This window comes from Globicephala melas, chromosome 16 (assembly GCF_963455315.2).
Source record: "Globicephala melas chromosome 16, mGloMel1.2, whole genome shotgun sequence".
NCBI lineage: Eukaryota > Metazoa > Chordata > Mammalia > Artiodactyla > Delphinidae > Globicephala > Globicephala melas.
This window is the reverse complement of record NC_083329.1, coordinates 33,030,419-33,057,141: the sequence shown is the minus strand read 5'-3', so window position 1 is coordinate 33,057,141 and position 26,723 is coordinate 33,030,419. Positions and strand designations below refer to the sequence as shown.

At 44.7% G+C, this 26,723-nt stretch overlaps 1 protein-coding gene across 1 annotated transcript in view; it reads right to left on the bottom strand.

Annotated features, from left to right (window-relative positions):
* Positions 1-23,146, bottom strand: part of MYOF (myoferlin) — a 155,550-nt gene extending 132,404 nt beyond the window's left edge. The window contains 3 exon segments of the mRNA XM_030865110.2: positions 1,213-1,304; positions 3,875-3,930; positions 22,957-23,146. Of these exon segments, the coding sequence (XP_030720970.2) occupies positions 1,213-1,304; positions 3,875-3,930; positions 22,957-23,044 (236 nt within the window). The 5' untranslated portion in view covers positions 23,045-23,146.
* Between the last annotated feature and the right edge of the window lie 3,577 nt (positions 23,147-26,723).

Here is a 26,723-nt window from a genome sequence, read left to right as displayed (position 1 = left end):
CAACATGGACGCACCTAGAGATTATCATACTAAATGAAGTCGGACAGAGAAAGACAAATATCATATGATATCACTTCTATGTGGCATCTAAAAAAATAATACAAATGAACTTATTCACAAAACAGAAACAGACTCACAGACTTGATAGAAAACTTATGGTTACCAAAGGGGAAAGGTTGGGGGGGAGGGATAAATTAGGAGGTTGGGATTAACATATGCACACTACTATATATAAAATAATCAACAAGGACCTACTGTATAGCACAAGGAACTCTACTCAGTACTCTGTAATAAACTATATGTGAAAAGAATCTGAAAAAGAATAGATACATGTATATGTATAACTAAATCATTTTGCTGTACACCTGAACCTAACACAATACTGTAAATCAACTATACTCCAATATAAAATAAAAAATTTTTTTAAATTCATTTTAAAAAGAATTAATTAATCAGAGAGTAGGAATGCCCTCCCCAACCAGACAATTTATTGCCATTGGAAAATAAGAAGTATTATGGTTTTGAGAATTGTTCTCTTGTGAGTTTAGTTAGTTTGAATTGATAACCTAAGACTGCGTTCCAAGTCTAAGGCCAAAGTCTAGATCAAAGACTGGGGTGAATTTACTGAGGTCATTCTGTCCCATGGGAACCTCAGCTTTACCCAGGGGACAACTCTGTGTGCCACCGTTGGGCACCACCGTGACTCTTCCCCATCTGAAACTGGCAGGGGCAGTAAGAGTAGGAATCTGGTTTGGATCTGTTGGGTCTAAAAAACCAGTGAGATGTTAAAATGGAAGCAGGGCTGGAAAGAGAACTTGAATGAGACATACATGGGTTATACATAATCAGAAGAAGAAATGATTTTGTTTGTGTCCAATAAAGCTACAGTTTGGATAAATCATCAGTGCCTGTACCTAGTTAACAAAGAAACTGCAGGAGCATAAAAAGGTTTCACTGTTAAGTGCCAAATTGGCTAGACTAGTGGTGGCTTAGCGTTTGCAACCTCTTATGAATACAGCAGTCATTGGGAAAGTGCACTGTGATTGACTAGCCACGTCTGATATTGGCTCATAAGGGGTGGAGGAGGGCACAGAATTAAAGCACAATTCTATTGGAAATATTATAATATGTTATTAAAGATATGTTCCTTCAACAAAACAGACAATAGTAAGACAATATGTAATATGAGAAAAACAATTGAAATCAACTTACTTATTTTGTCCAATTGTCTCAAAATCTTTCACAACAATCCCAAGGGACGATGAGAAGTCCAGTGGTATACCCCTCAAGTCGAACTCCAAAATCTGTCCACAGGTAGGTTATGAAAACAAAGAGGCTGTTAAAAGGATCCAGGAATATAATAAGATGCACCGATACTAAATAGCAGGTCATCTCCACCAATGACAATCTTTTGAAGTACTCAGTTCTATAGTTAGACAAAAGTGCTCAAATTCTGAACCTGGAGGCTGCTGAGGCTCCTGGGAAAGCAAACCAGACTCCTAGCTTCCCGTTTTCTAGACTCTGTGGCTTTGGACAAGTCACCGAATCCGTCTCATAGGCAGAGAACTAGACTTAATGCCTACCACAACTGTAGCACAAATAGAATAAAATATGTATGTGAAAACGCTTTCTTCAATGGTTATTTTTAAATTATTTGCTTTTCTTAATCATATTTTCGAAGAAAGTGGTAAATAATCTAAGAAAACATTTTCTGAAATGCATCAGCCCCTTATTTTAAGTCCCACCATGGTCAGTGCTGTAGTCAGCTGAGTCTCTCATCTTAAGGCAGTAAATTGCTTTCTAATGGCAAATGTTAAAAAAAAAAAAAAAAGATTAACTTAGTACCACTGATGTCTTTGATTATGTAATAAATTAATTAAATAAAGCAGTGCATGATGATGGTCTGATGCTCCTTATAATGGGTTTGGAATGGATGGAGAAGGAGTCTCACAGCTCATATTAAAACATACCCACAAATCCACATGGGTTTGGGTTGGCATTTCATTTAGGTTTGGTTTCAGTTATAAAGCTGCAGTTGGGAAGTTTACTTGATAAATACATATGCACTATGAGAAAAAAAATGCATTGGAAACAAAATGGGGTAAGATGGATGACGCCCTCGGGAAAACACGCCTACTCATGTGACCATATACCTCTCTGCCATCAGCCACATGGATTGAGCTCAAATATAAAGAAGCGTGTTGGGACTTCCCTGGTGACACAGTGGTTAAGAATGCGCCTGCCAATGCAGGGGACACGGGTTCAAGCCCTGGTCCGGGAAGATCCCACATGCCACGGAGCAACTAAGCCCGTGCGCCTCAACTACTGAGCCTGCGTTCTACAGCCCGAGAGCCACAACTACTGAGCCCACACGCCTACAGCCCGTGCTCCAGCAACAAGAGAAGGCTGCGCACCGCAAGGATGAGTAGCCCTCCACCCCCGCCACAATTAGAGAAAGCCCACGTGCAGCAACGAAGACCCAACACAGCCAAGAATAAATAAATAAACTAATTTAAAAAATAAAGAGGCATGTTATCACTAAATGCACACATACATGTACTTTTTATTTATTTTAGTCTTGGAGCTCTGTGTGAGGTGCTAGGAACCCAGTTTCCAGAGGGACCAACCAGACAGCCTCTGGCTCTCATGGAGCTGGCAGTCCAGCTGGCTGTGCTCTGGGTTCCAGTGAAATTGCAGAGAAGTGGAATTCCCTCTCAACCTGCATGAAACCAGCAGGGCATTTCAGATAGGCATTAAGAAGCTTTTAGTCTTGGCCTCATCCAGTGAGAACGAGTAGTCTTTATTTTATAGGGATACTGAAACTCGTTGGGAGGGGAAGGGGAGAAGGGATTTGCAGTTGGTGGAAGTAAGCCGTCACAACCTGGTGACTTAGCAAAATAACAAAGACATTTATCACTGCACTTATCCAGAACGGTTTGACCTGGTTTTTAGAAAAACAATAGGGCAGATGATCAACTTTTCAAAAATTAGTCAGCGTAGGAAAATCCTACTCAGTGGAAAGAATTAAAAATTTCACATATCTGTAAATCTATTAAACACTGAAACAATTTATAAAATAGATACAAAGTCATTAGTGGGGGGGAGGTCTATAAATTATATCAATTCAATACAATATTACATAGTCAATAAAAATATTTTTTAATGGAATTATAGGGGTATATGTTCAGGAATATAATAGTAGGAAAAAATAGGATAGGAAACTGTATTCACTGTATGATACTAACTGGCTAATTCTAAGACATCCTATTTTATTAAATGTATTCATTCAATAAATATTTGTTGATACCTCCAAGATGTTAACAGTAGTTGCTTCTGGATAGTAGGACCAAAAGTAATTTTTTTAAGCTAATCTGAAGTTTTCAAAATTTCTACATTAAGTATATATTACTTTTATCAACATAGAAAACAATAAATGACACTCTTCCAGATACACAAAGTATCATGTCTTACCATTTCGATTAGTCACATGCAGATATGTTTTTTAATTACAGAGCTTTCTCTCTGGGACTCCAGAGGTGATCTAAGCCCACCCCTCGCTCTACAGATGTGCCCCAATTTGCAGCATAACTGGACAAGGTTACACAACAAGCGCATGGCTGCACCAGGCTAGAACCCCACCCTCCTTAACCCATCCAGGCTCCACTTGCCACACCAATACTGCACAGGAGATGTCACTGTGCAGTAGTGTCCTTAAGCTGCTCTGCTGTCTCTGTGGCCACAGAGGGAGGTGGAGGGGGTAGGGGTGAAATGCAGAGATTCTCCTTCCAAATGTAAGAGTTAAACCTCTGACCAAAGATGGGACAATCAGAGGTAGCTTATCCAGTGAAACAAAATTGAAAAATAACGAAGTTACCTCATTCCACACTGGGTTGAGTTCATTATCGACTTTCTTTGTTTTCTTTTTCTCATCTGCAAATTAAAAATAAGAGATATCAATTAGAAATATCTACAGAGCCTGTACCATTCATCTGTTCATTCAAAGAACCTTTCCCTGAGGGCAAACGGTGTGCCTACATTTTACCTTCATCTGACTAGGGTGAGGGCTACCTGAACGAGTTTTCCAAACTGAACAGCATTTTTGGCCTAAAAACATTTTTCCCCATCCCCAGACCGACAAGGAGCTGAGGGATGGGAGACTCAAAATCACAGAAATGCTGTGATCCTGTCTCTCCCTCAGCAAATCCTGCAGACCAAAGTCACCCAGGGCCTGTGCATCTCCCCAGCTTGTTGCAGAAAGAAGCCAACAAAGGTAACCTTTGACCCACAGGTATCCCATTTTATAAATGAGGATACTGAGACTCAAAGGAGTTGAGGAATGTGTCTGACCTCATATGCAGCAGTGGTGCCCTGACATAAACCTGGAATTTCAGCTCTGAAGCCCATGCTGCCTTTGCACGTGATAAGACCCCAACACAGCTTAAAGATTATGCTGGATTCCCTCTCACAGCCCTAATACAAGGTAATTCGTGGATGAACACTTTCTAGGACCAGCAGAGCATTGGGCATTTCCTTTACTCCTGGCTCATTGTTTCTGAAGACACAAGGTCTTCTTTCTCTGCATCTGAGACTGGACAGTACACCTACCCAGATGAGTAAATGTTTATCTAGCTAGTGCTTAAAGCTTCCTTGGAGCAAAGTCCAAAGAGCAGGGGCTTCTACTGAATCCCTGAGTCCCCAGACACTTAACAAAATAAAAGCTAAGTTTCAGTACAAAAGGCTTTGTAAACCTTAGCTCACCTGTTTTCAGGGAGGAAAAAAAGGTTTTTCTTCCTGTGTGTCTCTTCTACTATCACACAGAATACTCACAACACTCTGACACCAGATGTATTGGGCGGGGCATGTTCCCCCAACCAAGCAATTTTCTGCAACATCACCTGGGTGTTCTACAATTTAACTCAATCCTGACACTGTCTACCTGGAGTTAGCATCAGATCCCAGGGGTTAAGGTCTCGGTCCCACAAGACTGCCCCCACCCCCAGACACCAACAGCAAGTCCAGGTTGTCACCTGGGCTTCTAACCAATTGGCAATAAATCTGAGGTTCCTATGACCCCATCCTTGGGTTCAATTAATTTGCTAGAGCAGCTCACAGAACTCAGGAAAACTGTTACTTACATTTACCAGTTTATTATAGGACTGACAAACGATATAGATGAACAGCCAGCTGAACAGATACATGGGGTGAGGTCTGAGAGGGTCCCCAGCACCATGGTTCTGTCACCATGGAGGTGGGGGTGCATTGCCCTCCTGGTACATGGATGTGTTCACCCACCTGGAAGGTCTCTGAACCCCATACTTCTGGGATTTTTATGGAGGCTTCATCACGTAGCCATGATTAATTATTAACTCCATTTCCAGCCCTTCTCCCCACTCTAGAGAAGTGGAGCTGGGGCTGAAAATCCCCAGCTTCTAATCATGGCTTCGTCTTTCTGGTGACCAGCCCCCATCCAGGGGCCCACCCAGAGTGGCTTCATTGAACAAAAAATACTCCTAGTACTCTTATCCCTTAGGAAGTTACAAGGGTTTTAGGAGCTCTGTGCCAGGAAAAATGAGCGAGGGCGTGGGGTTGGGGGGAAGACACAGACCAACATATATTTTTTCTATTATCTCACATCACCTAATCTCCTTCAAACCCTAGGAGGTATGTATAATCATTTTCATCCCCCTTTCACAGCTAAGGAAACTGAGAAGTCAAGTAACGAATTCAACATCACCGAGTAAGTGGGGCAGAGCTAGGTTTTGGACCCAGGCAGTCTCACGTTGATGGCCAAGCTTTGAACCACTCCTCAGCTTCCCCTCTACTGCTGTGGAACGGAGGAGGTAGTGGGTTTCGTTCAGCTGAATGTCACGTTGCTAAGGCTCCCAGCACACGGCCAGCTGTGGGACTAGCCACCTCATTCTTCCACGACCTCAGCATAGCAAAGCTATGAGTCACCACCCTCACTCTGCTAGGCATTAACTCCTCCACTTGAGTGGGCTCCCATCGCCCAACTGGCTTCCCTTTTTAAACTTCGGAAGGACTTGACTCATCAGCTCATGCCTGGACCTATCCTGACTCTGACTGTGGTCTTTCTATGCAGCCTCCAGAGCCCCTCACTGGATCAGATTCTGATGTCACCTAGAGGTGGTCCTCATTTCCCCTCTCACACTTCCGTATTGACCCCACTCACTCTTCCCCTCGTCTGACAGAAACCTCTCAATCTTCCTCTCTGGTACAGCACCAGAAAGTGTGGGAGAAAAAGAGAAGCCCTGCAAAGGATGTTGAAATCGATGGAACTGGTCAAAATGGCTTCTATCCACAGCTGTAGCTGCTCCCTCTAAATAATGATCTACAGGTGTCAGGTTGTGCATTCTACTGCAGTGACTATAAATCCTTACAATAAACCCACAAGGTAAACATTCTCATCCTCATTTTATAGACAAGGTGGTTAACTGAGAAAAGCTGGTTAACTTGTCTAAGGTCACACAGCTAATAAAGAAACAGAGCCAGAATCTGTACCTACGTCTCCCTGGCTCCACAACCTGAGTGTGTGTTTGCTACCACACCAATGCCTCACTAGAAGCTGTCAGAAATGTTGAATAAAGAAGATGCATAGGGACTTCCCCGGTGGTGCAGTGGTTAAGAATCCACCTGCCAATGCATGGGATGGGGGTTCGAGCCCTGGTCCGGGAAGACCCCAGATGCCGCGGAGCAACTAAGCCTGTGCACCACAACTACTGAGCCCGTGTGCCACAACTACTGAAGCCCGCACGCCTAGAGCCCGTGTTCCCCAAGAGAAGCCACCACAATGAGAAGCCCTAGCACTGCAACAAAGAGTAGCCCCTACTCAATGCAACTAGAGAAAGCCGGCGTGCAGCAAGGAAGACCCAACGCAGCCAAAAATAAATGAATTTTTTAAAAATGTGCACACATTACATTTTATTGCCTTTTCTCACATGTCAGCCAAAAAAAAGTACATAAATTCCTGTCTTATCAGCAGCCACAATGTCACACATTTATTCAATTATTCCACATCTTTTTTTAAAAAAGGCCTCAGTTGCAGGCACTAAACGTCAGATTAAACTACAGGAAACTCTTTCCCCTTCTCCACCTCCCCCAGCTCCCACCTCTGAAGTTATGAAGAGAACTGTTTCTGTCTACAGTAAGGAATTAAATAGTTTCAACCCAGAACATAACAATTGATTCAAATGCAGAATACACTCTGGACCATGATTCAAGGCATTCTTTGAGACATTTCCTGTTTTTTGATTAGCTACACTGGCTTCCCTCTCAGTTCTGTGAAGGTCACCATGGCAGTAATTAACTCGCTTGCCAACCTCCCAATAACATTTCCTAAGAACTGAACAAGCACTCCTCGCCAAGCCACCATGCCCTCGTGCACAGAACCATTTCCTTTGCTGTTCACCTACAGTGTGAACTCTTATTGAAATAGTGAGAGAAACACCACGACTCCTAAGACCGGATTGGTACATCTGTGCTGAGAGGACCAGGGTGAATGTTAATCCTACGTCAACTTGGCTAGTCTATGGTGCCAGTTGTTTGGTCCAACAGTAGTCTAGATGTTGCTGCGAAGGTACTTTATAGATGTGACTAACATTTGCAATCAACTGTCTTTAAATAAAGCAGATTACTCTCTATAAGGTGGGTGGGCCTCATCCAAACAGCTGAAGGCCTTAAGAGGAATAACAGGTTTCCTAGAGAAGAAAGAATTCTGCCTCAAGACTGTATCAAAAGATCCTGCCCAAGTTTCCAGCCTGCCTGCCTGCCCTTTAGATTTCAGTCTCAAGACTACATCAACTCTTACCTGAATTTCCAGCCTACTTGTCTGCTGTTGGGCTGCACCCTGCAGGCCTACAAGGCCTGTACTTGCCCAGCTTCAAAACCAAAGAAAGAGCCCGGAGTAAGCAACAGAGACATCAATGGTTTAATAGAGAGGGGGAGCTTACACCTCTGAAGCAAGGTCCTGGAGCGACACCCCCACCACGTGCTGCAGACGGCAGGCAGGACGTAGCAGCAGTCTTCAGTCCCGGGAAGAAGGGGAGGTTACCACTTATAAAGGAATTGATGTCAGATGTGCTCATTAGTTACCAGGGAAACCAGCAGAGGGGCATGTCCTTCACGGCCCCTTTGATAAGAACAATCACCAGCTGGGGCCTGGGGCAAGTAAGTAGGAAGGTGAGTCAGGTGAGTAAGATACAGGTAAAGCAGGCACTGGTCGGGCAGGGGATGTAGAGAGCAAGAGAACAGCCATCTTGAGTGGCCTGACCATATACCTGCCCCAGAAATTTCAGTCTTGCCAGCCCCTACAATTGCATGAGCCCTCTCCCCCTCTCTGTCTCTGTCTCTCTCCATTTATATGTACATATATACTACTGGTTCCAGAGAAACGGAACCAACTGGTAACACCAGGTGCCCATGGAAGTAAGAACATCTACGAGGGTAACACGTTTTACATACTCCCAAATACATACACACCATCTCACTGATCCTGAGAATCCTGCAAGGAGAAGACAGGTATTGGTCCAGCTCTTCTCACTGGACTTGCAAATCAGGGAACTCTCCATTTCCCTGAGCTGTTACCTCAGGGAGACATAAGGCTCAACCACCAAGCTCAGAGTCCCTCTTGTGTGAACTGGTGAATTTAGACTAGATGATCTCTAAGTTCTCCTCCAGGTCCAATACGAAGTGTCCCCAAGTCCTGACCGGTTAGATTGCTGCGTCTTACTGAAATGGCCCCAGGAGAAACGGGGGTGCTACTTACAAAGCTTTCTTAAGTAACTCAGCTCTTTGGTACGCAAGGTAGATCAGCCATGCATCTAAACTTGACCTCCCACTCAGAAATACTTCTGCATCTTCTCTGGGTCCTGGATTATGCCCCCTTTGTTTTGAGAAACATTCACAGACATATACAAAGGCATCCACTATCTGGCTTAAAATTTCACAGAGCCCCCTGAAGCCCTTCCACACATGGCTAACAGTTATTAAGTGCTCTGACCTAGTCACTGTTCCCAGCGCTTCCCATGACTGTCTCACTTAATCTTCACACCAACCCTAAGAGGTAAATTCTATTATGATCATCTCCAGTTACAGAGGAAGAACCCAAGACACAGAGAGGGTAAGCAACTTATCAGGAGTCACACAGCAAGTGAGTGGTAGAGCAAGGATTGAAACTCTAGAAGATACAGACACAGAGCAATTTCCAAAATTGGAGGATTAAGACCAGAGAGTGACTTCTTAAAGGCTGGGACTGCATTATTAACATTGTTATCCCCCTCAGAGTCATTTCTCCATGATTTGAATGAAATGGACTTGATAAGCTCATAAGTATTATGACTAAAGTTGCTTCAATGATTAAGAAAATGAATACAAAGTGCTCAGCATAGGGCCCAGCATGTCGTAAGCACTAAACCAGCAGGAGCTAGTACATCAATATTATTTCTTCTTACGGCACCTGAGCAGCACCCAGTGTGGACTCCAGGAGGTTTCCCAGGCTGTGGAGCCCTCTCTGGAGAGCAGGGCCCCAGTGACTAAAGGAAGTGCCCAGGGGCCTGGGCACAGCCCTGGTGGAGCAATTCTGCCACGTGGCTCCATTCCAGGCCTCTGAGGCTCGCCAGAGGCAGCTGGCATGTGGGTAGTGCCTGCTCCTCCCTGGCAGCGAGCCTGGCAGCTACCAGCATCTAGAAGAACGTCCACAAGAACCAGGAAGCAGGGAAGGCTCCAGGAAGGGCCAGCAGGACACTACTCCGCCCTCAGGTGTTAGAGGGACTCATGAAGACAGGTGGCCCATCCAGGTCAACCTGGCTGAAGGAGTATCTCTATTTGCTTCCCAACCGGCTGCAGTAATGCTCCAGGAGATGTTGCCAAACCGGTTCTAAGAGAAAGGCATTTTGGCCAAATGGCAACTGGGACACAAAGCGAGGCTGTTTTGTAAATTTCTGAAACAGTCACTGACGTTGCTGATTAAAGGAACGCCCAGACAAAAAGGCAGGCTGGGTTACCGCTCAGCGTTCTGTTCCCAGTGCCCCAGTGGCCTCTGGAGCCGCCCCTTCAGGCACACACACTCTTGAATCAAAACCAAATCCTCAGGGGAGCTGCGGTGAAGCCCAGTCAATCTGAACAACCCATACAGCATCTACTTCCTAAAAGCTGACCCTGGGGTGTGGTCACGTTCCAGCCCTGCCAACTGCCTGGGCTGCAGATGAAAGGAGCCCAGGTCGGGCAGGCACCTGGATCGGCTCTCTCGGTGGAGAACTGAACACGAGAATCCGTTCTGTGCCGGACACTTTAAACACATTCACGTCAAATCCTTATGCGGGAGTGTTGGGCTGCACCCCGCAGGCCTCCAAGGCCTGTGCTTGCCCAGCTTCAAGATCAAAGAAAGAGCCCAGGGTCAGCAACAGAGACATCAATGATTTAATGGAGGGGGGAGCTTACACGTCTGAAGCAAGGTCCTGGAGCGACACCCCACCATGTGCAGCGAACGATGGGTAGGACGCGGCGGCAGTCTTCGCTCCCGGGGAGGGGGCCCCGTGTGGTGGAGGAGAGATTACCAGTTATAGGGAATTGACATCAGGTGGGCTCATTAGTTACCAGGGAAACCAGCAGAGGGGCGCGTCCTTCATGCCCCTTTGATGAGAACAGTCACCAGCTGGGGCCTGGGGCAAGTACCTAGGAAGGTGAGTCAGGTGAGTAAGATACAGGAGAAGCAGGCATTGGTCGGGCAGGGGATGTACAGAGAGCAAGAGAACAGCCATCTTGAGGGGCCTGACCACACACTTGGGGGTGGCTCTGGGTTTGTGAAAACCAGGGGTGGCCTGTCTGTATTGTATCTGTGGTATCTGGTTGCAGTGCCCCTCTACGTACCTGACCCCAGGGATATCTCGGAAGAGAGGTGGACCAAGATTGTAAGGGTTATACAGGGTATGTAGGGGTGAAGTACACGGTCAGGTAACTCAAGAAGGCTGTTCTCTTGTTCTCTGTACATCCCCTGCCCGACCAGTGCCTGCTTCTCCTATATCTTACTCACCTTACTCACCTTCCTAAGTACTTGCCCCAGGCCCCAGCTGGTGATTGTTCTTATCGAAAGGTCCGTGAGGGGCGTGCCCCTCTGCTGGTTTGCCTGGTGACTAATAAGCCCACCTGACGTCATTTCCCCTATAATTGGTAATATCCACCCCCTGCCCCCCACCCCAGTGAAGACTGCCACCATGTCCTGCCCACCGTCCACTACACGTGGTGGGGTGTTGCTCCAGGACCTTGCTTCAGACATGTAAGCTCCCCCCTCCATTAAACCATTGATGTCTCTGTTGCTGACTCCCGGCTCCTTCTTTGGTCTTGAAGCTGGGCAAGCAGAGTCCTTTTAGGCCTACAGGGTGCAGCCCAACAGGGAGGTACTAATATCCCCATTTTGCAGATGAGGAAACTGAGGTTCAGGGGTGTTAACTGACTTGCCCAAGATCACAAAGCTAATAATTGGCAGAGCTGAGCTTCAGCCCCATGCCTGCCTCATTTCCAAACCTGTGCAGGCTGAGGGTGCCAGGCAACCTGCCACATTTTCACCACTTACCAGCTGGGTGGCCTTGGGCACTGACTCCAACTCTCCATACCTAGATTTCGTCATTAATAAACATGGCAACCTAATGCCCAGGAGTAATAGGTACCACATTTGGGGCTCATGCCAGGCACTCTTCACAGGGCTTTGTATGTTACCTGTTGCTGTTATTATCCTTATTTAAGCCCAATAGCACAATAAAATTAAGTAGTTTGTCCAGGCTCACCTGCTGGTAAGAAACAAAGCCATAATCTCGATGCAGGTGTTCTGGCTCCCAAGACTTAATCTCTGGTGACTCTGGCTAACACGTTTCTGAGACATAATCTGCCAGAGACTGAATTAAGACTGGTGCTCTGCAGATTCACTTCGGTCCCTGCTTGAGGAGATGACTTCCTGTTGTTTCAAGAGAGCCCCTCAAGCCCTCAGTGTTCTGGAAAAGGGGATGAAAAAGGTCACCTCGTAGGGTTGCATTGAGGATCAAAGGAGAGAGCGTGAGAGTGCCAGGACACAAGGGACATGCCTCTGTGTAGGATTCACATCAGAATCATAAACGGCCTCCATTAGCCAACATGAAGAGGATCCAGTTCCTCTGCCCTCCCTGACTCCAAGAGATTGTATCAAGAGGAAACAGTCACAGAAAAGAACTTTGAAAATAAGCACAAAGCACTGAGTCAAAAGCTTGATAACTCCATCCTAACCCTCCTAGGCAACAAGCTTAGCTGAGTGACGACTCAGCCTCAGATCCTGATATCCCATAATTAATCCTCTCTTTTAATGGGATTTTTGCCCTTGCCAGCAGTTTTGATCCACTACCCTCAGCCCTCCTTCCTATGCTGAGAAGAGCTTTGGCCTTGGGGCTCTTGAGCAGAGCTGGGCTGGTCAGTTGCTGCAGGTATGAGGGAAAACTGGAGATCAAATAGTGTCTGTGGATGGCGGCTTGTTAGTGGGAGAGGATGGAGCGTAGACTTAATGCAAGAGAGATGCCAAGCACTGGGAAAGCCAGACACGCACGACGCAGTGGGAAAGTGCATGAGACAAAGAGTCTTGGTCTGGGGTTCGAGTCCTTGCCTCTTCCTGGTCACCCAGCTTTGGTCACTCTTGTCCTCTCTGAGACTCAAGGTGCTCATGTGTGAAATGAGTATGAACAATACATGTCCTGGACACCTGCTAGAGTTGTTCTGAAGAACAAACATGACCAAGCCCAGGAAAGGGCTTTCTGCACTGTAAGCGCCCTGGGAAGAAGCTCCTTCCTCAGGCCATGTCTGTCACACATGGGAGGCCACCGTAATGTGTCCAGCACACTGGGACAAACTGAAGGGCATTTGGAGCCCCAGACAAGACCCCTGAAGCCAGAGGTATCTGGCTTCAAGGCACCAGAGCCCCAGGCCCTGGCACTGGTCTGATCAGATGCCTTCAGGGCTGAATTTGGCCAGGGAAACAGAGCCTGGATTGTCAGGCTTAGGGAGCTAAGCCCCGAGCCCAGGTGCACTAATTACCCCAGGGTGGGTCAAATGCAGCCTCGCCACACAGGGGTGGGTGTTACAGCCTCAGGGTGGGCCTGTGTATCCCAGCTCCACCTGGAACCTAGTCTGGGGTCTTGAACAAAGCAACTCACTCTCCCCAAGACGTGGTCTCTTCAGCTGTAAAGTGAGGGACTTCATTTTTTTGGTGAGAAATAAATGAATGCATACATGTGAAGCTTTAGTGCAACGCTTCATAGCTAGAAAGTGCTCGTCATCAATATAACCTGCAAAATTTATGCCTCCTTTCCAGGAGTTTAAACTCATTGAACTCTGCATTCACTGAACTCTCGCTGGATCTACAGCTAGACTACAAGCTGCGTGCAGGCAGCGGCCACGTCTGGCTTGTTTCCCATCCAGCTTGCGGTGCTGAGCCCAAGGCCTGGCAAAGTACACTCTCGACCAAGATTTGTTAAATGAGTTTATGCCTGAGAGGAGCAGTAGGAAGAAACAGCAGCAAAAAAGAGGATGGAAAGAGACAGGGACTGCCCAAGCAGTGAATTCCAACAATGAGGAGAGATAAGCAAAAAGAATGGGTTTTTTTTTTCCTGTCTTTTTTTAAATAATGAAAGAGGGATAAGGGAAGGGATTTTTTTTATAATTGATAAGTTATGCTATTGGGATGAAAAGATGATGAAAGTAATAAACCAGAAAACTAAGGTAAGGGGAAGTGGAAACTCACCCTGCCATTCAAATATTAGGATGTTAATACTTTACATGTAATAAGTACACTAATAAAATGGCTCCCACTTGACTCTCCAGGAACTGATTCACTGCTAAGCTATGTCAGCTCTGAGCTTCTGAGTCACAGTGCGTCCTAAAGGCTTTCATACCCTGGGGAAACTCACCCCAGGAGGGCTGGGTTTTGTTTTTTCTTCTTCTTTTTTTAAAGTTCTTTTGTTCTTGGTACACAGTCTTCCTCTTTCAGACTGGGTCCAGATGCCCCTAGCACACGGAACAATTCAATCCGTTCAGAGCGGGGAGGAAGGGATCATAATTTGACTTGGTTGTTTTAGGCACATTTTTTTTTTCTCTGTAACCATGATGACCTCCAGGAAGACACACGGAGGCTCTGGAATCAAGAGTCCAGAGATGAATCCTCACCTGTCTCTGTCTCAGTTTCCTCATGCGTAAAGCCAGACTTCGAGAGGTGAGGTGGGAATAAACATCTATTTTTAGTCCAGGTACCTTAAAGACATCATCTCATTTGACTTTTACAATCTTCATGGGTAGGCCTTATACCCACTTCACAGCTAGGAAAACTGAGATTCAGAGAGGTTTCTTGTCGTTAATTAGACCAAAGCCCTAATGTCAAGGTCAGAGGTAGGCTAGGGCTCCCCTGCCTTCCAGCTTCCTTTGAGATGCAGCTTAATGGATCCCAAACAGCATGTGGAAACCCTGAAGTCCTAAATACTCAAGATCAGTTTTGTAGTTTGTGGTCACAGGGATCTGGTCTCATTTGGTCCTACGTGGTCCCCCTGGCCTCTGAGATCCTAAACTGAATGACTGAAGGGAGGAGCCAGAATCATTCATTCAACATTATTTATTGGTCATCTACTATTTGCCAGGCACTGAGCTAGGTGCTGGAGAAAGAGACATGGTCCCTGCCCTCATGAAGCTTCCAGTATGATTGAAGAGGCACACAGAAATCAAATAAGCCAGCAAATACATAACTACATGTTCCAATAGACGCCACAAAGGAGTATAGGATGTTAGGGGACAGAACTACAGGGCACCTGATCTAGGGCTACTCTGATCTCCCAGGATGTGCTGCTGGGAGAAGCAGGGTGACCTCTGGTTCCAGCCTTGGCCTGGGGAGCCCAGACCAACCGGAAGACCTGGTACTGCAGGGAACCAAGGCTATTTCCCACTTGCCTTCTGCTCTGCTATGACTCTCAGCACAACCTTGGCTGCACAGACCTCACAAGGCCAGGGCCCCACTGGTCAAGAGGCCACCAGGCTCTCAAGCCTGCTGCTGAGCCCCTGACAGGCAGGCTTCCGGTCCCAGGAGGGCTGCTTCATTGCTGGCCACTGAGGCTGCAGAAACACTGCAGGGATTCTCACTTTGAGTTAATGAGGCAAATGTGAGCCGAAAATCCAAGTCAACAGAGAGCTGCTAAGAATCTACCGTTTATATCCCTTAGGATGACTATTATCCCCAAATAAACAAACAAAAACCACAGAAAAAAACAAGTGGTGGTAAAGAAATTGGAACCCTTTTGCACTGTTGATGTGAATGTAAAATAGTGCAGTCAACGATGGAAAACAGTATGGTGGTATCTCAAAAAATTAAACATAGATTTACCAAATGATCCAACAATTCTACGTCTAGGTATAAACCTCAAAGAACTGAAAGCTGGGACTCAAACGATATTTGTACGCCCACGTTCACAGCATGATTCACAATAGCTAAAAGGTGGAAGCAACTCAGGTCCATCAGTGGACGAATGTATAAACAAAATGTGGTATAGACATACTATGGAATATTATTTAGCCTTAAAAAAGGAAGGGAGTTCTGACACATGCCACAACATGGATAAAACTTGAAGACAGTCTGCCAAGTGAAATAAGCCTGTCACAAAAGAACCAATATTGCATGATTCCACTTGTACCAGGTACTTAAGAGTCATCAAACAGAGAGACAGAAAGTAGAACTGTACATTTAAAAATGATTTAAAAGGTAAATTTTATGCTATGTACATTACAGCACCATTAAAAAAAAAACCCTGCTATAGGCCTAGCTGAGAGGCTATCATGTGCTCTCACAGATGAATCAAACGTGGGCTCTGCCTTCAAGCCGCCTGCGTGCCACAGCTGAAGGGCATCCCATTTATTCATGTAAGCCTGGGCCACACGTCAGAGGTCCCCCAGGGTTCTGTATGTACCCCCAGCAGCGGGGAAGGAGTCAGGCATAAAAGGGGGAGGAACTGAGCATTTGCCACATAACTCCTACGCGCCAGGCACTGTGATAGTGTTTTATCACCGTTGATCCTTAAGAGTACCCTTGTGAGGTACATGTAATTCTCCCCATTTTATAGGCAAGGAAAGAAAAGCTCAGGAACATAGGTGCCCCAAAGATTTAGCTCCTAGTGATAAAGTCAGAAGTGAAACTCTGCTCAGTCCAAAGTTCATCCCCTTTCACGTAATGTGTTGATTACAAAGAAAGGGGGCTCCTTAAAGGAGGGGTAGGGGTGGGGTCAGATTACAGCTTAAAGATGGGAAGAAGCAGGTCTAATCCCCAAACTGGAGGGAGATAAACTGGATGGTTCATGTTCTCGGCCCTCTGAAGCTTACCTTGTGTAGGATCCACCTTGTCTGTCCCGGGATTCTGTATTCCTTGTCACAGCTGATTGGACCAGGGGTGAGACCAAAACTGAACCAATTGGAGTCTTGGTCTCAAGCATCTCAATTAAGAGACACAGATGCTGTAGCAGATGTGGAGTCAGGACCAAGCCATCTCCGTGGTAACCCAGAGCCCCATGCAAGCTGCTAACTGCAAGGGAGCAGCGGTAAGAGTCCCCACTAAGGCAGCCAATATGCAGAGAGGAGACGGATGCAGTGCAGGGAAGGGCGGAGGCCTGAGACACACAGTCCCCTGGGTAGCCAGAGCAAAGGCTTCCCTGCCCGACAGGTGAGACCCATGATTGTATTCTGGGAAATTTCTCTCTGACTTTAGGGGAAAAACTTGAGCAAACCTGAGTTCCTTGCAATTCAACAACTGCTGACATGACGCTTTATCCCTCAGGTGGGACAACTGGGTTGGGAGAGAAGGACCTTATGTGAGTGAGATCACAGCTCAGCTTGGTTGAGGAAATGCTCCCCATTTGACTTTTGGGAGAATAGCAAAATGTGTCTTTGGTATCACTTTCTGTTTCTGTGCCTCTCTTCTACCTCTTCGGGGGCCTCCCTCTCCAGTCTCAGGTAGCTAATGCCCTCAGGCTGGCCTCTGGCAGAGACACCCCACCCAGCCCTGCAGGTATGCACAAGCTAAACACTCCCTAACCCTAACCCTCATGTCCTATTTTACAGACGAGAGTGAGGAAGGATGGCCCAACTGGCCTGCCCGGCAAGGTTTTCTTATTCATTTAATTCGATTGGGCTGCTTCCTTAGTATCTTTCACATTAGCTCCTGCCTTCTCATTCTAGCCCTGGAATGAGCTCCCTCTGCTGTGGAAAGCATTTGCCTCAACTAGTAAACCACCTAATTAGTCTACCTGACTAGAACTAATCTGTCCACAACGCAGCCTAGTGGCCCCCCAGTGATTTGTGAGTAAAGGGCAATCCCAATCACACCAGATTACTCTGTCAACCTCACCCCACAGGCCCGTGGCTCCCTGGCCATTTTTGGTGCTGTTCCAAACCTAGAATGTCTTTGTTTTCATTACTTCTGTCAAATTTCCACTCATCCTTTAAGACCAACTCAAGGACACTTTGTCCATGGAGCTTTTCACGCTTCCATCTGCTTTTGCATTATAATTTTTGCATGTCTATTCTGGTTTGTAACTCATTCTTGTGTTCCAACCAGTTGCTTCCCTAGAAGACCAACCCATGTTATACGTATTTTTCTAGACTTGATTTCTGATATACTGTCTGGCACATTTTAGGGCTCCATAAAAGGAAACGTTATCGAATAGGGAAGGAAGTTTAGGAATTCCCATGTGCAATTTCACATGTGTATTCATTTAATCCTCAAACACCTCTGCGAGGTAAGAGGTGTTATTAAGAACTCTGAAGCTGAAGGTTTTAATTCATTAGCTCATGAGCACTTAGGAAGTTAAGAGGTGAGAACTGGGATCCTCATTCCTAGGGCTCCTCATTCCTAGGGCTCCCTGGCTCCAAAGCCCAGGGCTCGATAGGCTTTGCATCCTAATGCCTAAGGCCAAGTTAGCTGATAAGGCTTAAGGTGTCAGATGTCTAAGCAGCTGTTTCTGCGTGAAAACTCTGCTCAGACCCACTTGAAGCACACCCCTATTCAACAGAACAGCTGTTCAATAGAAATTACAAAGTAGGTAAGGTCACGGCTGCCGTATCACAGCAGATGCATTATGCCTTACAGACCACTGCACGTTTCATGTATGAATTTTCAACATAAAACTGGCAGCTTCACATCTTTCTTGTCAGGATCAAGAAAGCAAAAAGTAGCACGACACTGGTTTGCCCCTGGGTAGCAGGTGTTAGGCACTCAGCGTTAGAAATGTGTGAAGTGGCCCTTTGCCAAGCCTCATCCACAAAGCACCTGAGAGAATATTAAGCGTAATTCTTCCTGAAAGAAGGGAGAATGGTGGACTTCTGATGGTCCCTTTCAGGACCAAGAATCAATGACTTTATTGCGCTAAGAGGTCTCAAATCTCTTGCCAGGGCATTGTTTCTAGGGTCAACCTTTAAAAGGTATATTCAACATCAGTGACATGTTAGATGCGGCGGAGGATATAAAAACCCCATGCCTTCTTGGCCGAGCCAGAGACTCACCAGTAAACCCAAACCAGACAAAGACCAGAGCCCCTGAACATGCCTTGAGGGCATGCAGTTAAGATCTGTCGTGGAGGAGGAAAACAAGTCACACTGATTGACTTTTAAAAGGCAACTGTGGGACTTCCCTGGTGGAGCAGTGGTTAAGAATCCGCCTGCCAATGCAGGGGACACAGGTTCAAGCCCTGGTCCGGGAAGATCCCACATGCCGCGGAGCTGCTAAGCCCATGTGCCACAACTACTGAGCCTGTGCTCTAGAGGCCGCGAGCCACAACTACTGAGCCCATGTGCCACAACTACTGAAGCCTGCGCGCCTAGAGCCCGTGCTCCGCAAGAAGAGAAGCCACCGCAATGAGAATCCCACGCACCACAACGAAGAGTAGACCCCGCTCGCCGCAACTAGAGAAAGCCCGCACGCAGCAACGAAGACCCAACGCAGCCCAAGATAAATAAATTAATTAATTAAAACAAAACAAAACAAAGTCTTCACGTTGAGAGAGGCCTCAGAAGTCTGTCTAATCTAATCTCAGCTAGATTCAGTCTCACAACCTGGCTGTCTGCGTGAAACTCAAGGGAAAATGGCCACCTCTGGCTGGCAGGCACTCTGATCTTAAGATTCAGAGCTGGCTCTCGGAACCTGGTGAACCCAAAGAACATGAAAAATCAAGTGGGTTTTGTGGTTTCCATAATCTCCTTCTGCACTGCTAAGTATCCATGACATCCACACCACAGGGACTCCAGTAACCCCCAAATCCTCCTGGTTCATACTAGGTCCTAAGAAGTTCAGTCTCAGAAGGGGACTGTACACGAGAGACTGAGGTCAACTCTAAACCAGTTGGTTGTCAGTACAGCACATTCCCAACTACAGTCTAACAGGGGGCCTCACTGTCTATACAGGTATCACCATTAACACTCCCATCACTTGGCCATTCTTCCCACCATCCTACCGCTTGAGAAGTGTTGCTTACTGCCTGACCTTGCTGTTTTATGTACTCAAGAGGCAAAATTGTACACATTTCAGTAAATTCAGGGGCTTTCTTCGGTGCTGCCTTGATCCTCTGTTAGGGCTTTTTACATCCTACTCTCCCCACTCTCCCCCACGCCACCCTGTGAAGTGCATCCAGCTTTGCTCCATTCCCACTGATGGATATATGGTGGTATCAGTATCCTCAGTTCTGTCAGAACTTAATGTTAGCGAATTCCCTGGTGGAGCAGTGGTTAAGAATCTGCCTGCCAATGCAGGGTGCACGGGTTTGAGCCCTGGTCCGGGAAGATCCCACATGCCGTGGAGCAACTAAGCCCATGCACCACAACTACTGAGCCCGCGAGCCACAACTACTGAAGCCAGCACGCCTAGAGCCCATGCTCCGCAACAAAGAGAAGCCACCGCAGTGAGAAGCCCGCGCGCAATGAAGAGTAGCCCCTGCTCACCACAACTAGAGAAAAGCCCACATGCAACAACAAAGACACAATGCAGCCAAAAATAAAAACACAGTAAAAGAAAAAAAAAAGAACAATGTTACTTAATCTTACCCAGTGCTCAAAATTGGAAGGCACTCCTGGAAAGGGTTTGCCATCACCAGTGTTTTAAACCATTGGAATAGATTGAAAGCAAGAAAAATGCTATATTCATTACTATATCTGCTTTAGTGCCTAAGGCAATGCCTTCCATACCTTGCTGAGAGCAGTTATTCAGTACATGGAACTGTAAAATTATAAAACCTTAAAGCTGGAAGAAACCTCAAGATCAGTTCCCATGATTCCACAGCTGAGAAATTTGAGACTTGGGTGATTAAATCTGGGTCATCGGCTACTTTGTCAACGTTAGCCAGAGTCCAGATGTTCCTACTTTAAGTTGAGTTGTTTCTTCCATCGGGTTGCTTATCAGATGAATGAATGAATGAATGACTTTACTGCTCAACTGATACTATGAAAGGAGACTGGAAAACAGACTGAAGTTAAATAACCTAGCAAAAGTAATGGTTTAGATAGCCTATATTTGCCCACCTTAACTGAAGTTTTTCACTTTCAGTTGAGTGTTTATGTCCATAGCTAAGGCAGACATACTTTTAGTCATTTAAGTTTGACCAATGCATATACACTCCAGACAAATAACAAGTCAGATTTCAATATAGTGTTAAATTTTAATTTCATTATAATCTATATGACTTGCCCCATGACATCACCAGATTGAACGTGTCTTTACATGTCAATGGTGAAGGAAACAAACTTTTCATGTTATGTCTCTATTATGTAGCTGCTTCAAGAAAAAAAAAATATAAAACCACAGTGAGATATCACCTCACACCTGTCACTATGGTTATTATCAAAAAGGCAAGAAATAACAAGTGTTGGTGAGGATGTAAAGAAAAGGGAACCCTCATACATTGTTGGTGGGGATGTGAATAAATGCAGCCACTATGAAAAACAGTATAGAGATTCCTCAAAAAATTAAGAATAGAACTACCATATGATTCAGCTATCCCACTTCTGGCATTTATCTAAAGAACACAAAAACACTAATTTGAAAAGATATGTGCACCCCTATGTTCATTGCAGCATTATTTACAATAGCCAAGGTATGGAAATAACCTAAGTGCCCATCAATGGATGAATAGATAAAGAAGATACGGTATATATATGCAATGGAAATACTACTCCGAAATAAAAAAAGGGGAAATCTTGCCATTGCAACAACATGGATAGACCTTGAGGTTATTATGCTAAATGAAATAAGTCAGATAGAGGAAGACAAATGCCATATGATTTCTCTCATATGTGGAATATAAAGAACAAACAAACAAAAAACAAATGAACAAACCAAAACGAAACAAAAACAAACCTGCAGGTACAGAGAACAGGATAGTGGTAACCAGATGGGAAAGAATGGGGAGGAAGGCAAAATGTGGAAAGGGGATCGACTGTGTGGTGAAGAATGGAAACTAAGTTTTTGGTGATGAGCATGTTGTAGTGTATACAGAAGTCGAAATATAATGTTGTACACATGCAACTTATAAAATGTTATAAACCAATGTTACTGCAATAAAAAAATAAATTTAAAAATAAAATTAAAAAGAGAAAAATATTTTTAAAAGAATACATGCAAATGAACTCTGACATAACATGACTACATGATATTCACTAACCAGATTCTCAAACTACATTGTCCTTTAAGAATCCAACTTCCAGATCTTTTTTTTTTTTTTTTAACTAAACAATCATTTGGTAGCTTTGGGTTTCATTTCTGGCATTTTCCTGCTCATCTCAGAGGGAGAGGTTTAAGGAAAGAAACAGATAAAATTGACAAAAGAAAGGAGAAAGGCACAGATTACTCAGAAACCGTAAGGGAGAAGTAGTCAGGTTCCTGGAGGAAAAGAGAGTGTGCTGAGGTGTGGTCAGGAACCACATACCCATCAAGGCTCCCACTTTTTCTGCCCTCCCCTCTCACTCCCTCTCATTCCTCCTGCCAAGGAGTGAGCTGGCAATCTTACCAATGACCTTGGACAAACAGAAAATGATAAAGCTCCTAAATTCAGCTTTAGCCACACCACTCCAGCCAAAACTAGAAACACCTACAATGGCTGGGAGTGTGCCATCACTCCAACCGCTCCTGTTCCCTCCACTGCAATCAAATGTCCCGAAAAATAACCTGTTGGAATTACAATACGCCTTGTAAAGATGGTCTAGTCTAAACGCCCTCACCTGTTTTGCACAAAAGAAAACTGACATCCAGAGAAATGAGGTCACATGCCCAAAGTCATTGAGCAAGTCCAAACTAGATGCCCAAAACTTCAGACTTGCATTGTTCCGAGCTCATTTAAAGCAATTTAAAAGCTGCCAAACATGCAACGAACAAACAAAAAAACAAAACATCCCAACTTTGGAGAGATGAAGAACAATTACAAAAAGGCACAAATTAACATGAAAACAAACCAAACTAATAACTTTACTCCACCTCCCAGAAGCCCAGTGACGATAAAAGCAGCAGGGGTCTGTTTTACGGAGTAATGATACCTGGAACAACTTAATTGTGCTTTTTCCTCCTTTACCCATTTCTCACAGGCAGAGGAAATAAAAAGTGCATACAAGACTGCTGAAACTCTTAATCTGAACCAACATAGACCTGTTTGATACTTGAAATTTGGTACATCTTTCCCTCCAGGGGCTTATAGAAATCACATTATCAGAGTTAAAACATCAGGTCATTCAATGGGTCTCAAAGCCCTGGGGAAAATGCCTTCCACAGAAATCCATCCTCTCCCCTGACCTGCACAGGCAACAAACTCCAGCTAAAGCCGCAGAGGATTTGATCATTCGCAGACTTTCAAAGAATGGGACCCAAGAAACTAACATTCCAAAACAGGACTGGAGAAAAAGAAGAAAACTTGTCCTTACCCTTAAAAATAACAGAAACAATAGGATCCGGTTTCCCAAATTTCGTTTTAGGGATATTGCTGGCAGATTCAACAATCACTCGAAGCATGGCTCTCAATGGGCAGAAACCAAATTTCAGCAACGAAGTTAAGAAGACACGGGCTCTGGAGCTCGCGGCCGCGCCGCCCGGGAGAGAAGGCGGGGGAAGACTTCTCCAGCGAAGAGGGAAGGAGGAGAGGCGATGGGTGGGTCCCTGACGGATTACTGTATTTACTGAAGGTTACGTGTAAACTGATACCCAAATGCCCGAGCCTCCGCAGCGCCGCAGGCACCCACTTAAGAATTCGGGAAATGTGGGAGTGAAAAGGACAAAACCTCCGCTAAAAATAATTATGGGCAACAAATGAAACTGAAAAGGATTTGTAGGTAATAAATGTGGACACGTCAAGAGACCACTAAGACGCTGCAGCTAAGAGCAACAAATTTGTGAAGCCCAATTAATTGGATTTCTGTTACCCCTTCCATTCTTTGCTGAGCTTCGTGGAGTTTTAAAACTTTACTGCGTCATTTAAAATTTTCTTTTTACTTTTGCCATTTCTTCTCTCCTGCTGTTGAACTCACCCACGCAGCAACAAGTTAGAGAACAATTTGTTTTTAATCAGTTAAAGGGTGCCCCCTATTGTATGGCAGAGAAATAACTGAGTTTATTTCAAGCAAGCCCAATCCGGAGGTGGTGATCGCGGTTTACAAAATCAGTGTCCTGGGAGCTGATCGTTTTCAGTCACAAAAGGATTCGCCATAGGACTTCTTTAAAAATCCTTACGAGGTGAGAGCTGGTGACCGAAGTTTTCCTGGTCCATCAAAAGCTGCTAGCCGTCTTTAGTGAAAATGGAGTTCTCCACTCTTTCAGGATCTAGACCCCAGCAGTGTCTTCCTTTCCTTTGTTAAAGAAAAAGGTATTCGATGACACTTGTTGAAGTGGGTAAGGAAGACTTTATTCAAGGGGAAGGAATCTTTCAGTGTAGGAGGGAATTTGGACTCAACTCTGAATAGGGCATGGACAAGGGGGAATTTATAGCCAGGGAGCAGGTTGGGGGTCAGTGAATGGAAATTACCAGAAGAAAGTATCGGGGGGAAAAGGGGATTCTGGCTCAACCGACCTAACAGGATTCTTACTGAACATAGGTCAGGGTGACGAGACATGACCTGGGTGATGGTGGAGAACGAGGCACCCCACAAGATACAGAGTGATCAGATATGGAGGGAGGGGAGTTCTGGTTAAACTGACTCAGCAAGGTTCTCGCTAAAACTAAATTTTACAAGGAAATACACAGATGGGCCTAGGAGAAAGTTCAGGAGCTTGACTAAAGTTTGGCCAAGGAAAAGGTCTTTATGGCCTAGAGGGTGTGTTAGGTGGTATAGCCTGGTGATTAAGATCACTAGAAGAGGCCTGGGGATAGTAGTCAGCCAGACCTGCGTGTGGGTCCCTGATTCGTCACTCTTGAGCTATGTCACCTTACAAGTTGGTAAATCCCTCTCTTCTGCAGTTATCTCATCCGTAAAATGAAGGTGAAGATTGTCATAAGGTCAAGGTCTAAGTGCAGGGGCCTGGCAAAAAGCACATAGTAAATTCCACACATCTACAACCAGAAGTTCATCCTTATTCACGGCATTTCATAGCATTTACGTTAATGCAAATTGGGTTTACATTAGGATCTCATTGTGTTTCAGAAGAAAAGGCTGAAACTAAGAATGAAAAAACGTAGGACTTCCTTTTGCTTCTGAACACACAGCCAAGCGAGAAGACCCACCTGTAAGCAAACACTTCAAGTGCACTGAAAAAGACCCACCTGCAGGAATTCTTCTGTCTCAGTGAATTTCTCAATGGCTTATATAAAGAACAAATAAACCCAATGTCATATACATTATTGTATTTAGTGGACATGTAGACTAAATACAGTATATATTTTAGTGGAATATAGACAACATTATGTTTGTTTGTATTTTGGAGCTGGTTTTTATTTCTCCCTTTCATTGTTAAATATATTTACAGAAAAATGCATACAACATAAATGTGACAGTTTAATGAGCAAACATCAAGGTCAAGGCAGAGACCATTGCCAGCACTCCAGAAGTCCCTCACATGTCCCATCACAGCCACCTCCTTCCCCCCATAGGTAACAATTTTCCTGATTTTTATAGTAATATTTTCTGTGCTTTTTTTTATAGTTTTTAATCCCCCAAATAGTTTGATTTGCTTGATTATGATCATATGAATTATTTTATACATTATGAACATTATCTACATGTATTTGTACCTATGTGTATACACATATTCACATAGTATGAATTCTTTGTCATATTATGACCTTTATAGACATGGAATATAAGTGTGAATTCTTTTGTGTTTGGCTTCTTTTTTTTTCAACATTATATTGTGAGATTCATCCATATAACTTTGTTTCCTCTCATTTCTCTATGGCATTCCGTTGTATGAGTGTACCACATTTTACTAATTACTCCACTGTTGATACACATTTGGATTATTCAGAGTTTGGGGCTATTACAAAAAGGGCTACTCTGAACATGCTTGTACATGTTTCCTGGTACAAATGTGCATGAGCGCATTTTGGGTCTAACCTGTGACTGCAATTGCTGGATCAAAGGGTATATGCATATTTTCAAAATTACTAGGTAACTCAAAATTGTTTTCCACGGTGATCGTACCGTTTACACTCCCACCAACAGTGTATGAGACTTCCCGTCCATACATTTGGCAACCCATATGGTGAGTATGTAATATTTCATTGGAGCTTTAATTTGCATTTTTCAGATTACGAATGAGGTTTCATACCTTTTCATATTTACATTTCCTAATTTATGACATGCCTATTCAAATATTTTGTGGATTTTTCTATTGGGTACTCCGTGTTTTTCTTACTCATTTGCAGGAGCTGTTTATGTGTTCTGAATACTGGTGCTTTGTGGCTTGTAATTTTAATATTATTGAATTTATCAATATTTCCTTTATTGGACTTCCCTGGTGGCGCAGTGGTTAAGAATTCTCCTGCCAACGCAGGGGACATGGGTTCGAGCTCTGGTCCGGGAAGATTCCACGTGCTGCGAAGCAACTAACCCCGTGCGCCACAACTACTGAGCCTGTGCTCTAGAGCCCGCAAGCCACAACTACTGATCCCACGAGCCACAACTACTGAAGCCCACATGCCTAGAGCCTGTGCTCCGCAACAAGAGAAGCCACTGCAATGAGAAGCCCGCACATCACAACGAAGAGTAGCCCCCGCTCACCGCAACTAGAGAAAGCCCGCGAGCAGCAACAAAGACCCAATGCAGCCAAAAATAAATAAATTAATTAATTAAAAACAATATTTCCTTTATGGTTAGTATATTTTTCTTTCTTTCTTTCTTTTTTGGCTGCACCACAAGGCTTGCAGGATCTTAGTTCCCCAACTAGGGATTGAACCAACCTTGGGCCATGGCAGTGAAAGCACTGAGTCCTAATCACTGGACAACCAGGGAACTCCCAGTACATTTTTCACATTAAGAAATGCTTTCTACTCTGAGATGTGAAGATACTCTTCAGTATTATCTTCCAGAAGCATTTTGTTTCATCTTGCACACTAAGATTTATACTCCACCTGTAATTGATTATGTGTCATGTGTGGTTAGAGGTCACGTTTCATTTTTTCCCACATGGATATTCAATTGACCCAGTACCATTTATTGAAAAGTTTGTCCTTTTCCCAAACCTAGGTCATGTATCAGGGTTG